This window comes from Chenopodium album, chromosome 11, assembly GCF_948465745.1.
Source record: "Chenopodium album chromosome 11, dcCheAlbu1.1, whole genome shotgun sequence".
Taxonomy (NCBI): Eukaryota; Viridiplantae; Streptophyta; class Magnoliopsida; order Caryophyllales; family Amaranthaceae; genus Chenopodium; species Chenopodium album.
In genome coordinates, this window is record NC_137844.1 from 41,404,397 (window position 1) to 41,419,329 (window position 14,933).

Sequence of the window (14,933 nt, forward strand, 5' to 3'; positions counted from 1 at the left end):
AATATACTTCTTTTTTAATATTAAGTAAGAAATCTATCAACAATTCACGAGTAAATCGGTATAATAAATATTTATTTATTGTTAATTTTTTTCATTTTTTATTCGTATATACAGCCCATATATTTTTTTCCTTCTAAAAAAAATACCATTTCATAGAGTACTTCACATAAATTGGGAATTTCTACCCCAAATAATCGATAAATACCTTGAAATTCAAATTCTGGAACCCTGGCATTACTTTTTCACCAATACAATTACAAACCACGGCCACCCCCACCAATTACAAACCCTCACTGTCGAAATTCTAGAATTTCAAAATCTTACAATGTTGCTGTGGTTTCAATTGCGGAAGTTAAGGTTGATTCTACTTGAATTGTAGGGTTGTAATTAGGGCTCAATTGATTTTGATTTCCGATTGAAATTGCAATTCAAGGTTTTAGAGCTCCTAATTTTCCAGCAAAATTCATGGGCAAATATGATTTTGAGGAAGACTTATCCGGCAGTGACGGCGATGATGATTTCTTGCATGATGAGATTCGAGCGCTTTCGAGGGCATGTATGCCGCCGCAGCCACCGCCTTCCGCCGCAGAAGGTGGCGCCACTGCCACTGCCGATAACGATGAATTTTCCGATGACAATGATGATGACGAAGATGACGACTTGGAATTGGTTCGTAGTATAAAGGAGCAGTATGGGTGTGGGGATGATATTTCTCAGCCATTATCTTTGAAACCCATTATGAGTTTACCTCCTGCTTTGTCTGATGATGATGAAGATGATTTCGAAACCCTCCGTGCTATTCAGAAGCGCTTTTCGCGGTATTGTGGCGCCGGTGCTGGGGATGCTGCTGGTGATGATGGTTTGTGCCCTTTTAACTTCTATATCGAACTTATGTTGAGTTTGTTGCTTGCATACTTATACATTGTTGTTATTTTGGTATGATGTTTTTCTTGAATTTATTTGCTAATGCTATTTTTCGACATGATTAAAGAATTGGTTGTATTGTGGCATTGTTTACTAAATTTGTAGAGGTGAAATTGACGATTAATAGTTTAAGCTTAATGATCTTCTCACTTGGGATTCTATTTTAAACTTAGCTAGTTGTTCATTTGACAATATGGTTAGATTGCCTTGAATCTGTGCTGTTGTGATGAGCTGTGTACTGATTTAATTTACGTTTTTGAGATATCGGATGTACTTTCTAGTTATTATGAACTGAATTTGCTGTTGATTTTCACCATTGTTGATTGACTGTATGGATGATCAATATTTCAGATGCAATGGCAAGCAAGGATGATAACTCTGTTGACAAATCATTCCACAAAAGTGATGCCGTTGGCACATCTTTGGGAAGTGAATTCTTGGATGTACATCAAGGTGTATTTGGACAAGACACTTGGGATGCTGCTGAGAATTTTCAGAATGTGGAGAATTCTAACTGCACCTCCAGCTTCCCCATGTCCGCACAAACATTTATGGAAGCTATAAAGAAAAACAGGTCCTCTCAGAAATTTATACGAAGCAAGATGCTTCATATTGAAGCTAGGATGGAAGAAATCAATGACATTAAAAAGCGCCTGAAAACACTTCGAGACTTCCAGGTGCAGTGCAAGAAAAAAATTGGTCGAGCATTGTCTCAGAAGCAGGATGCTCGTGTCCAGCTAGTTTCAGCTCCAAAGCAGAGAGCTAATACAAAGGTTTGTCTTTTTTGCCACACGGCAATTTTGTATCTATTTGATTAAATAAAAGCTCTTTACTATGTCAAATATATTCACCAATCTTCAAAAAGAAGCGAGTCATTATATTTTGTTGGGTTTGGATGGGAGGAGTGAACTTATTAACTCAATTACTTGTAACAGGTAGCTGTGTTAAAACTGATATACGATTCAGATTTGCTGGTTATTGCTCAACACTTGAACCCTTGAATTAATTTACGAAGACATTTTTTGAATCACAAAAGCATACAAGTATATATCAAATTTTCTGCATTGTTTATTTTCCATTGACTTGAGTTTTTTCACAGGGTTCCGAAAAAAATACTTCTGCAATGTTATATGGCCCATTGGAGAACTCTCATGTTGCTTTGTACAAGGCTGCTATGGAGAATTTTCCGCTGTCATTTCATCGGGAGAAATGGTCAAAGGATGAAAAACAACTTCTTAATAAGGAAATCAGTAACCAGTTCCAGAAAAGTTTGTTCAATAAATCTGCTGATGCAATAAGGTATGTAGTTTTCTTGTTACATGTGGACTCGTAACATTCTCAAAAGCCTTTTTTTCGTTTCGTTGAACAAATGATTTGATCTACTCATATAAAATTGTAAGATAGTTTTCCATCTTTAATCGTCCTGACGAAAATTGTGCCCCATATCGTATTATTTTCTTGCTGTCTATATATTCTTACAAACTGATTTGCAAACTTTGGTATCTTTGTTTGTGAATTGTTTCTTTGCTATCTTGTATGTTCACGCTGCTGGAGCTAATACCTGTTGTCTCTACATATGAAAAGAAAATGAACAGAATCACTGTGCTTATAGATTTATGCCGTATCACTTTTGGTTGAATGTTTAAATGAAAAGGCAAGTGTGTGTTGGAACAACTACTTTTCTGCTCCTTTCTGTCTCTTTTATTTCATCATATATTTGAATTACACATCAAACTGAATTTATAGTCTCATTCTATTGTGCAATTGTACTCCCTATTCTTCTATGGGATAGTGTGTAACTGGTGTATCATAGCTCTTACTAATGATGTACGCTGTGATTTCTGTCCCAGTGCTATTTCTGGCTTTGACAATGGAGTGGATGGTATGATTTCATCAATAAAAAAACTTGAAATTACTCCGGAAATTATCCAAGACTTTGTAGGAAAGGTGGACTGGAATCAATTGGCTTCTATGTTCCCACGTCGCTCTAGAGAAGAGTGTGAGGCAAGGTGAGCATCTCTTTGGCTGGTGGGAGCTTATTTATACATATATATGTTTAAAGAGTTTGTTTGTCATTTTAGGCATGTTTGGTAATTAAACTTCCATAATTAGCTAGTTTTTAGCAGTTCCTTTTCTAACTCTGCTTCTTTGTTTAATAACACACCATTGTACCAAACTATAATCACTTCATCTCCTTGTACACATAATCTCTAGCAAAAGAAAATGGTTTATCTGAATCTTTATTAAACGTTTATTGTTTAAACATCCAAATATACATAGACATTGAACCACTTGAATAATGAATAAATATCATTAAGAAATGGTAGAATTTCAATTCCTTTGAACCTCCCTAATTGGGTAACTCTTAAAATCCTTGCCGCCTTTGTGGTTTATATCTTGTCAAGATGCTAGATAGTTTACTTTGCTAGGAACAGAATAGGATGTATGAAAGCTCAAGAAAAGACGTGGGAGTTTCGTCGCAATTGCACACCATAAAATTACCATTTCAAATAATGCCATTGCATCACAACCTAATATTGCTTATTCACTTCATGTTAAACATTTAAAACCTCTTGGAGGATGAAGATTGTCCCAATACATATATATCGAATGAAGAAAAATCAATGTCATCTTTGATCAATCAACTTTTTCCTCTCCTACTTTTCCCAACTTTCCTATATTAGTTTCAATTCTTGCGAATACTTCTTTATAGGAGGAGCTTCTAGTAGTTTTACTTCTTAGTGAAGAGACATTGGTAGTGGCCATTCACGATATCATTTCCTGTTGTCTCCTCTTTGATGTTTTAAATCATGATCTGTCATAGATTTATGCTTAGTTTCTATAAGAACCTTGGCATGCCTAGCCGCCAAGCTAGTGAAGGCAGAAGCCAAATTGCCTCAACCTTGCTAGGCACAGTGCTCTCCAGATGGTGCCAGAAGACGTGGTGTTTAGGCCGCCTTTACCAAGGTGCAAGGCGCAGTGCCTATGCTGTCTTATGTTAAGACCAAAAACTGGCTTAAATTCAGAGGAAAAGTCTAAAAGACCAAAAATAATCCAGTTTGAATCTTACATTGTCTTAAGTAACAAATTTGAGCAAAAGCCCTTAGTGCATGAATTCACTTCAATATTACTCCGAAATTTTTTAAAACATTAAGTTGAAGAATTAATCTCTTGTTGCTGTCTTGTTGCATGCTATAACCTGTCTTATAGCAGTGGTTGATTATTTGTTGATTAAAACATGCAGGTGGTTAAATAATGAAAATTGTGTGATCAACCGAGATAACTGGACATCAGACGAGGACAAGCATCTTTTGCTTCTCATTCAAAAGAATGGAATCCATAATTGGAGTGATATTGCTGAAAAATTGGAAACTAATAGGACTCCTTTTCAGTGTTTGGCACGTTATCAAAGGAGTCTTAATGCAAGCATATTAAAAAGAGACTGGACAGAGGATGAAGATGCTCAATTACGTTGTGCTGTGGAGTCTTTTGGGGAGAGTAATTGGCAAGCTGTTGCTTCTGTATTAGAAGGACGGACAGGTACCCAATGCTCTAATAGGTCAGTAAAAATGTAAACAATTCTATGTTGAGTCTGCATTTCTCATACACTCGAATGTCTCTAGATTGCTTTAGTATAACTATGATCTTCAGCTGCTGCTCTAATTATACATCTGGTTGATTTTGTTTTCATTTCTTGGGTGTGAGACCATATAAATGCATTAGGCTGTCTTTGTTCACAGACTGCTTATGCTCAACACATTAAAGAATGTCACCTCATGACCACAGTGTATTGATTTCATTTGCTCAAGAGCTAAGATACATACATAAAAGGACTATTTTTTATTTGGGAGTTATGAAGGGGGGATTTCTAGATTTCATTTTTTGCTATGGTTATGGCTTTAAAATTAATGATGTATTAGATCAAGATTTTGAGAGGATAATTTGTCTGTGTGCAATTTGGACCCGATTCCTTTTGGTTATTTCCAATTTATCTTGCAATTGCTTACTTTTGGGATCCCTTACATTGCTGTCTTATTTGATTTGAATCTATTGGTTTAACTGAAAAGTTGGTGGATTGATTTTTTGTTTCATCTTCGGAAATTAGGTGGAACAAAACTTTGCTTCCAGCAAGACAACGGGTAGGGACATGGAGTATTAGTGAAGATAAACGCTTAAAGGTTGCTGTCACTCTTTTTGGCCATAAAAGCTGGCACAGAATAGCCTCGTTTGTTCCAGGAAGAACCCAAGCACAGTGTAGAGAAAGGTAAATTTTTTGGCTTTGGAGCTTATTTATGTTAATATTACTCTGACTAATATCTATTTGCTTTTTCTTCTTGTAGATGGGTTAATGTTCTTGATCCATCTTTGAACCGGGGTCAATGGACTGAAGAAGATGATATGAGGTTAATAAAAGCAATACAAGAACATGGGCACTGCTGGTCAAAAGTTGCTGTATGTGTTCCTTTACGAACAGATAACCAGTGCCGTAGGTATGTTGTGGAGATTTTTTTTTCTGTTTCTTCTAGACTTTACTCTTTTGCAATAGATATTAGGAAAAATTATCAAGAATATTACGACTTTTCACCGGTCTTCCAAAAATAAAATGACTTTTTGATTATTCCGGAATAAAACCACCTTTGCCACTGATCTTCCATAAATAGGATAAAAAACCGGTTACCTAGTTTAATAGGTTTCAAAAGGACATGTGTCACATTATAATTAGTTAGAATTTTTTATTTTAATTTTAAAATATTTTTGTAAAAAATGATTTTAATTTATAAAAAACTAAAAAAAACCTCCCACCCACTAATTCCGGCAGCTCCCTGCCCCTCTCCTCTCCCTTTCGACCAGCCCCACCACTTCCCCTCCCTTTTCCGACCATCCATCCCCCTTCCTCTCCTATTTCCGACTACAACTATCCCTTCCCCTCCCATTTCCAATCTCCCCTTCTCTTCCCGTTTCCAACATCACCAACACCTTCTTCGTCCTCCCATTTCCGACCTCCGCTTCCCTGTAACACCTCCCCTCTCTCCTTCCTTTTCCGAAACCCCCACTCACCCTCGTTCCCTCTCCATCACCCGCAAACCTAACCCATAAAAATCCCTCGTAATTCAGCCTTAAACCCAGATTTTCGACGACTTTTAGTAGTTATGAGGGTGAAGAAGGGTTTTTTTTTTGTTGGTATGTGAGGATGGTGGCAAATGGTGAGGTGTTTTCAGGTTTCATTGTTGGTAAGGTGAAAGTGGGGGAAGCAATGGTGGTGGCTGGGTTGCTGTGATAAGGTGAAGGACCGTTAGGGATGTTTTTTTTTGAAAGAAAAAAATATTAACAGCAATTGTTTTAAAAAAAATTTAACAACATTTTTTTTTTTTTTTTTGGAAGTGACATGTGTCACATTGACCCATTAAACAGGTTACCAATCGGTTACACCCTATTTATGGAAGATTAGAGTCAAAGGTCGTTTATTCTGGAATAATCAAAAGGTTGTTTTATTTTTGGAACACCAGTGAAAGGTCATATTATTCATGACAATTTTTCCTAGATATTATACTCATTAATTTTTTATATTTTAAAATATGTTCACTTTAACCACTCAAGAAAGTAGTTTTCTAAGCTCTAAGAAATCAAAAAAATTACACATTGCACAAGCAAACAGAAATTGATAATAGGTAGCTTGAGAGAGGTCACTTGTACACTTTGTTTGGACCAAAAGAAATGGAAGGATAAGAAGAGAAGAGGAAGGTAGGAAGGCAATTTCTTTTTTTTGGGTAAAGGATTGGGGATAGGAAGAGGAAGGAGAGGGAAGGGGTCCATTCTCTCTCTCTTTTTATTAAGCATTATCCTTCCATAATCGGAGAGATTTGGAGGGAAAATGTAGCTCACCTTTCCCCTCCCTTTCTCTTCCGGTCTTGCCTCCCCTTCCTCTTCTTTCACTCCCCTTCCTTCTTTGCTATCCAAACAAAACGGTATAGAGCTCAATTTAGTCTCTAATACTATGTTACTTGAACTCAGTTACCCATATCTAACGTGGGTATGTGTACAAGTGTCCAACTAGGCTTTTATTTTGTTTTATTTTTATTTTTGTTATAGAAATTTCCATGTTTTTGTTCCAAAATGAAATGTCAAAGTATTCTACCCATGTCCAAGTGCAAAGATTCGAGTAACATAACGTTACAAAAGGGTGTCATGTTTGCATATTTTCTTCTTTCTTGTTTCATTTTCAGCCTAATCTATCTCCCAAAACACTACTGTGATAACTAATCAAAAAGATAAAATTCTTTATGAATAGGTTATCACACACTTCACCTCAAACACCAAATAACATCTTCACCTTGGAAAAATTGATACTTCATAAAGACATTACCTTGGACGGATGTTACTGATTAAAGTGCGATTTATGTTTAACTAATTAAAAAGATAGAATTTTGTATGAATAGGTTATCACACAATTCACCGCAAACACCAAATAACACCTTCAACTAATTGAAAAAATTGATACTTCATAAAGACATTACCTTGGACGGATGTGATGGATCAAAGTGCAATTTAGGTTCAACTTACCATGGTGCGATGGTGTGGTGGCTGGTGGGTGCGTGGGTCGATTTAGTCTGGGAGGATGGCGTGGATGGTGGTGGGACGGAGAAAGAGAGAGTGAGATGGGAGAGAGTAAAAAAATAATAAAAATACAAACACTGTTTCCATTGTAGTTACTTTTCGACTTTCACCGATTGGGTTCTCAATTTTATTTATTTCTTGTATTTAAGTCTTTTTTTTCTTCTGTAATATGGTAATTAGGGCTTTTTTTACAGCCCTACCTGACAAGTTATACATTACTTGGGACTCCTTGATAATCCATTAAAACTTGTAGGGAATGTGCTACAATTATGAGTTTGATCTTGCTTTGTACTAGTTCTTCCAATTGATGAATTCCAGCTAGTAATCGGAGAATAATGTATAAGAATTTTTGGCTATGTGTACAAAACCAATCTCCATTCAATATAACCATTAGAAAGCAGAGGCTATCACAAAACACACTCTGAACACTCTTGGGTTTTGTTTAAAAACAAATAATGCAATGATGTGGGCAAGATTTAGTACCATGGATATAATGCTAGTGGGGAAGATGGAATGAGAGTTAGACAGCTCTCGTAAATAAGTCCTAAATATGAAGTTGATTTTCTTTTGGCAATAAAGACACACTCAAACTTTAAGCATGTTATTTTGTTAACGCTTTAAGCTGACAAAGAATAGGTTCTGTTCATTTATTTATTAAGTGTCACTATAAGTAAATTAATTTAAAATAAGTTCAGTTCAGTTTAGCATGTATAAATCAAGTTCGAAAATACGTTCACTGGTTCACAAATAGGCATGTGTATATTTTATCTATAGTAATAATATTTTTTTTTCCTGTAATCTTTGTGATATGAGTTTCGGTTCTGATTGTTATTTTATTTAAATATGTCAGGAGATGGATGAGGTTGTTTCCTAATGATGTTCTACGACTTAAAGCTGCTAAAGATATTGAGAAGGCTGCTCTTATATCAAATTTTGTGGATAGGGAGTCCGAACGTCCTACTCTTGGGGCGAATGACTTTGTTCCATTGCGTATCACTGACTCAACTAATAGGCAGGAAATTGAAAATGTAACCCAAGAACAAAGCAAGTCTAGGTATACTTTTTCAACGCTGATTTTCGAGCTGATTCACAATTTGTATAGAGCTTTCAGTTTTTGTTGACTCAATTATAAAATTTAAATGCAGGAAAAGTAGGAAAGCAGATCCAACTAGTGTTTCCTGGTAAGTGCATTCTTAGCTGGTTCTTTGCTGCTTTTGTTAATGCTATATATATATATATATATATATATATATAGGCTCATGTAAGAACCCTCCTCTATATAAGAATCCAATCTTATATAAGAACCAATCTCAGCCCTATATTAGTTTTGATCTAACCATCTAAAATGATCCTTTAGTAATGACATTTCTGTAATTTTAAGGAGTTTATGTTTTAAAAATAGAAAAAAATTTAGAACATGGAAAAAAAATTTAGAACCGAAAAAATTTAGAACATAGGAAAAAATAATTTATAGCACAGGAAAAAATTTATAAGATAAGCTGAAAAAATAATTTAGAACATAGATAAAAATTTAAAACATAAGCTGAAAAAATAATTTAGAACATAGGAACAAATTTAGAACATAAGTTTAAAAAAATTTAGAACATACGGAGTAGGAAATAATTTGGAACATAAGTAGAAAAAATTTAGAATATAGGAAAAACTTTAGAACATAAGCTTAAAAAAATTTAGAACGTACGAAAAAGTTTAGAATATAAGGTGTTCTTACATAAGAAAGGGTTCTTATATAAGGAGGGGTTTTTATCGGATCCCTTCCTATATATATATATATATATATATATAGGGGAGGGATCCGGTGAGAATAGGTCCATATGTGAGGATTCATACTTATTTGAGAATTAATCTAAAATTTAGAACATATAAGTAAATATTTAGAACATATGAGTAATAATTTAGAACATCTGATTTAAGAATTAGAACAAGTGATTAAAAATTTATAAAATCTGCTTTACTCCCTCCGTGTTTTAATAAGTGTTACACTTACCAAATCCGGCCGTGTTTTAATAAATGTTACACTTTTTTTATGTCAATAAACTACATTTAAATATTATATATCTCTCCTGTCATGGTCCCCACCTAAACCCACTATTATTTTTTTTTATTATATTTTTCTTCTCACATTCATTATTTTTTAATAAACTATTAACCCCATTATCCCTCTTTTATAATTTTTTAAAAACTCCAACTACCCCACTTACCTCTTATTTTATTTAAGTCAATTAAATTGCCTAAAACTATGTGCCGGTCAAATTGTAACACTTATTAAAACACGGAGGGAGTGTGAAATTTAGAACATATGAGTAAAATTTAAAACATTTAATCTAAGATTTAGAACATGTGAATAAAAATTTAGAACAACTGATATAAAATATAGAAAATGTGAGTAAAAAAATTTAGAACATACGAGTAAAAATTAGAACATGCGCTTTAAAATCTAACAGATAATTAAAAATCTTAGAACACATGTTTTAAAATTTAGAACATATAGGTTAAAATTTTGGAACAAGTTATTTAAAATTTATAACATCAAACTTAATTAATTTATGGTTTAGGACATGTGAGTACTAAATTAGAACATTTGATTTAATTTAGAACACCTAAGGAAAAAGTTTAGAACATCAAATTTAAAATTTAGAAAGTAAAAATTTAAAACATAAAGAGTGTTCTCACATAAGAAAAATTCTCACATATATGAGTTCTCACAAGAGCCTTCCCCTATATATATATCTTTGCCTTGCTGTTGTTTCACAACTTTCAGCTATTCATGAGTTGAGGATTCTAATGTAAATCTCTAATTGTTTGGCAACTATACTTGCTCCTAAAACACAGCCGTGGTCCAAAAGGGGTTAGATCAAGAAAGTGTAAAAAAGGGGATAGATTAACTACGCACAATGATGATTGTGATGATGCACGTAGGACGAATGAGAAAAGAAGAGCCATTAGATCTGGTTCTAAAGAAAGAAGAAAGACTAGAAATTGTAGTCTTGCAGCAGAACCCAATAAGTCACGGTATAATGTTTGAGCAGTCATTTATCTTTTTGATCTTAATGTATTGAAAAGTACTTTTGGTCTTTGCTAATGTCAATTTTCTATGCAGTGAAATTCCAGAATTACATGATAATAGTGAATCGGAGACCTTGTAAGTCATCTGTATTTATCTTTTTTCCTTCCTTTCTCTTTCAACGTATATATATATTGTCTAAAGGTGACTGTAACTGCAAATTAACTAGAGCACATAAGATACTAGAAGTATGTAAATATCTGTGAATAAATGACGTGTATGCATTCATGGTTTGTGTGTGTATGTCTATATTGTTCAGTGTAATGTTACATTAGAAGTACTTGAATCTGCTTTGGTTGCCTGTCAAAAAAAAAAAAAAGAAAAAAACGTTCTTGAATCACATTTTGGACTTGGGATTTAGTTTTTCCTCTAATCATTTCTATTATGCTGGCATGCAGGAACATTCCAATCCGCATCAGATCGAGAAGGCTTCGAGGAGTAAGATCGAAGGAGGTACCTCTGATTAGTCATTGTGGTGGGTCCCAGGCTACTGGCATACATGATACTGAGATGAATGTAGCTACTCTTGTGCATTCCACAAGTCAGGATAATGTTCCTGAAATGCTGGATTGTCAGTCCACTCTTTCTGATTTACTATTGAGGATACGTGAAGAAAAGGTAGAAATGTCGAATATAGTTCCTAAGACAAAGAAAAGAAGATTCTCTAAACTGCAACCAAGGAGGAGCTCTTTAGCTAAGACTAATCTTGGGGATAACAACTGTGAGGCAATGGAATTGAGAACATCTGATAATGGCAATGAGACTCTCCCTAAGGATTCAGCTTGCTCAAGTAAGGAGAATGCTGTAACGAAGCAGAAGAAAAGAAAATTGCGTCTTGATCAATCCATAGGATGGGAAGAATTGCCCTTGGCAGTTCTATTTAGAAGAAATGTTACTCGCATACAGAGGAGAATTTCCAGCGTGAGTTTCCAAACCTATTTGCATATATAAGATGAGGCTTGAGTGCTCTTTCACTTTTATTAATGTTTAGTTGTTTTTTTTATCATGCTTCTAGTAACTAAAGGGTTTTTTTTTTTTTTTTTCCTTTTCATCCTGGTCCTTTACTGCTCAATCTTGCAAAAAACATCAAAATTATGAGCATGCTTTATTACCTATATCTATGTTTTGGAATGATATATTTTTATTGTTTTTAAGCACTCATGTATAATTCTGACTTATATCAATGTTTGTGACCTTCTTCCATGGTCTTGCAGTAATATTTTGGAGACAATAAGATTTTATAAAGACTAAGAAGATGAGCAAGAAGCTATGGACAGGGGAGGGATGCCAATTGAGTAGGGGACTGGTTGATTTCCTCGATGTATTGCTGGCTTATGGTATACAAAAGGATGGTGTAATCATTGGTAGGTGTATCATCCTGTACTGTAATTCCAGTAATTCAGTTTGCATGCCTAAGATGCTGATTCCTGATCCATGATGTGCTTCTTTTGATATTGTTCAGTGGCCGAATATTTCAGCATGAGGCGGAATGTGCAAAAATATTGACCGACCCTGGACCTGGTCAGGAGGTTAGCTTATTATTTATTTAGGTTCATCACGCTTCAATTGTTTACTCATTGCTCTTGATTTTTTATTTGTTTTGCATTAAAGCGGGTGGTGCTGTTGTAATGCAACCCTAATTTTACTATCAAGTTTTATCATGCAAATCAATGTAAGATGTGATCTATGTTATGTAAGTCAAAGTTGTATTTGTATAGGTTGTATTAAGAGTGGTTATTAGACAAGGTAATCTAATGGTGTAGGGTTAGGGTTGATGCAAAAGGGTTTTTATTGGACAGGGTCAATACATGGTCAAAGTTTTTGTACACATCCGTGTCGGAAACTTCTTGACGAGTCTAATGTAGGAGAGTACTCTTTATTAACAAACTTGTTCGTATGTCCCTCTTGATTTTTAATTTTCTTGTTTGAAGTGAAAGGATATATGTATTCAATTATTCTTCTCTATGGATCATTTTTCAGGACAACATCCTCGTTTTAAGTGATGTTTTGACCACGTCAACTGTTGCTGCTTTGGACTAGTAGCCTATGATTGAACTTCATAAAGTTTGGTGTTGGATAATTCAGCACTCCAATTGAAGTATCACAAATTGGCTAAGATAGTGCTGAATATTTAATTTACTCAGTTCACCACTCAGAAGAGCAGGACTGGGGAAGTGAGGATTGCACGACGATGCCTGTAACTCTGATTAGATTATCGGGTCTGTTAGCTGGAGTATTACTCACTTTCTTATCTTAATGAAATAATACTTGTGTATGTGCTCCTCCAATTGTTACCATCATACCATAGTGCTTTATTTGGAAGCAGTATCATCTCAGCAGTCCTGATATATATGTACATAAACAATAAATTGTACATTGTTATGTGTAGAATCAGTAAATATAGTGATAATCTTTTAAGTTTTAAGTGTAATATATTGTAAATATGTAGTTTTGTTTCTAGTTTTCCTCTCAATTTTCACATTTAAAACGGTCAACTTAAACTTTCTGACTTCAACGGCTATGAGAATTTTTTGATACCGTATGGAGCCACCGTCAAGTATAGGTATAGCGCGAGAAGGTGTCTCAAGCTGGTAGGGGTTCACCACTTCCCGTCTTGAGTCTTTTCTCGTCCTCGTTAGAACACCGACACACAGATAGGTGGTATCCAGACCGAGGACAGTCATTGCCGTCTTGTCCGTGTTCTCTTGTTCTTCCATTTATTTCCAGCTGTGCTAATTTATCCTTCCTCTCTTTGTGGTTTGGAGGAGCAATAGATGAATGCTTATTATTGGAGACTTGGAGTAGGTCATGTCTTCTTCATTTTCTTTAACATGTTTATTATCAACAGAAGGTTATGACCATATACATTATGTCATTACATTATGAAACGATATATGCCAAGCTTATATCACGAAGTATTTATTTAGAAATATGAGACTTGGAGTAGGTCATTTCTTGTTCATTTTCTTTAATGTGTTTTATTATCAACAGAAGGATATACATTATACGTCATTACATTATGAAATGATATATGCCAAACTTATGTCATGAAGTATTTATTTAGAAATATGATTCAACTAATTAAATATCAACAAACCACGGCCTATGAATTATTCATTTTATCTGGCACCAGTGTGATTTTTGAGAATCAAAAATAAAACGATAATAATGTTTTCCAAAAAAGGGTAAATTCATGTTTCTCATATTGATAAATAAACATGATAAGTATCTCATGTTGGAAGTTCTTGATATAAAATAAGAGAGTTGGGGAAAAACAAGAGAGAGGGAAAAAACAAATGAAAGGGGAAAATCCCACATTGGTTGGGGGAAAAGGTTTTTCCTTGTTTTTATATTGTAGTGTCTTAGCACTACTTAGTTGAGTGAGTGGGAGGTAAGTGTTACTCCACACACACGCGCGCACCGAGCCGGGTCGGGCTCGGGCCTCGGGCCTCGGGACTTGGGTCTTGGGGAATGCGTGGGTTCTTGTTATCTTTTTGGAGAAATTTTATTTCCTTTTCTTTGTAAACAGAATATTCCTTTTTGCCTGTTGGGATTATTCTTTTCTGACTGTTGGGGTTACGGAATTAAATCAGTCATTAATCCCTTGATTGTAGCTGACTGATTCAATTCCTTGTCTATTGCTTCTGTTGTTGATTGGCTTAATGAATCTGGTCGTTTTATTAGCCAAATTCTTTCCTCGTTTTATGTTTCTTGTCTCCCTTCTACTGCCTATATATACTTGTTGCTTTTCCCAGTCAAATATACAACAACACAATCAGTCTTCTCTCTTCTCTAAAATTATCTAAACACGAGTTCTTTCTGTTCTGTTTTCTGGGCAAGTATTCTGAGTTCCATTCGGGTTTGTGAGTGCACATAAACTCCGGCGCCGTGCTTATCCTGGAGGGCGACCGCTTCTAGTCTACTGCACCGGGAGGTAGCGCGGAATCGTCTTTTAGGTCAGTGGTTCTCCACGACGCGGCTATTGTCACTTTGGTTCACGCATCAAGAGATAAGTAATTTCTGTTTTATTGCTTAGTAGTTTAACATCTCAAAGGGATATTTCTGTCATTTTGGGTATATAAGTGGGGCTAATTATGTGAATTGGTCTTAATTTGGCATTCTCTTCTTCCGTCTTTTCTCCTTACTCCATATGTTCTCCATTCTTTCACCTCCATCAATGAAATTCAATGGAGAAATCAGAATGCACGAACATCTTCGATAAAGGTAGAAGTCGAACCTTCGCCTAAAGGGTTAACCAAGCCCTAATTTATCTATTTTTATTAGGGTTTTTCATTTAATTTGGCGGCGAAGC

At 35.0% G+C, this 14,933-nt stretch overlaps 1 protein-coding gene across 1 annotated transcript; it reads left to right on the forward strand.

Moving 5' to 3' along the window:
* Positions 1 to 211: 211 nt before the first annotated feature.
* LOC145568888 (uncharacterized) lies at positions 212 to 13,293 on the forward strand. The gene is made up of 15 exons (XM_081628264.1): positions 212 to 859; positions 1,276 to 1,697; positions 2,024 to 2,223; positions 2,775 to 2,933; positions 4,169 to 4,483; positions 5,030 to 5,188; positions 5,265 to 5,414; positions 8,390 to 8,593; positions 8,685 to 8,720; positions 10,390 to 10,569; positions 10,658 to 10,699; positions 11,020 to 11,542; positions 11,836 to 11,985; positions 12,084 to 12,150; positions 12,602 to 13,293. Exons 1-13 carry the CDS (start codon positions 466 to 468, stop codon positions 11,836 to 11,838), a joined length of 2,787 nt encoding a protein of 928 aa, XP_081484390.1. The 5' UTR covers positions 212 to 465; the 3' UTR covers positions 11,839 to 11,985; positions 12,084 to 12,150; positions 12,602 to 13,293.
* The last annotated feature ends 1,640 nt before the right edge of the window (positions 13,294 to 14,933 follow it).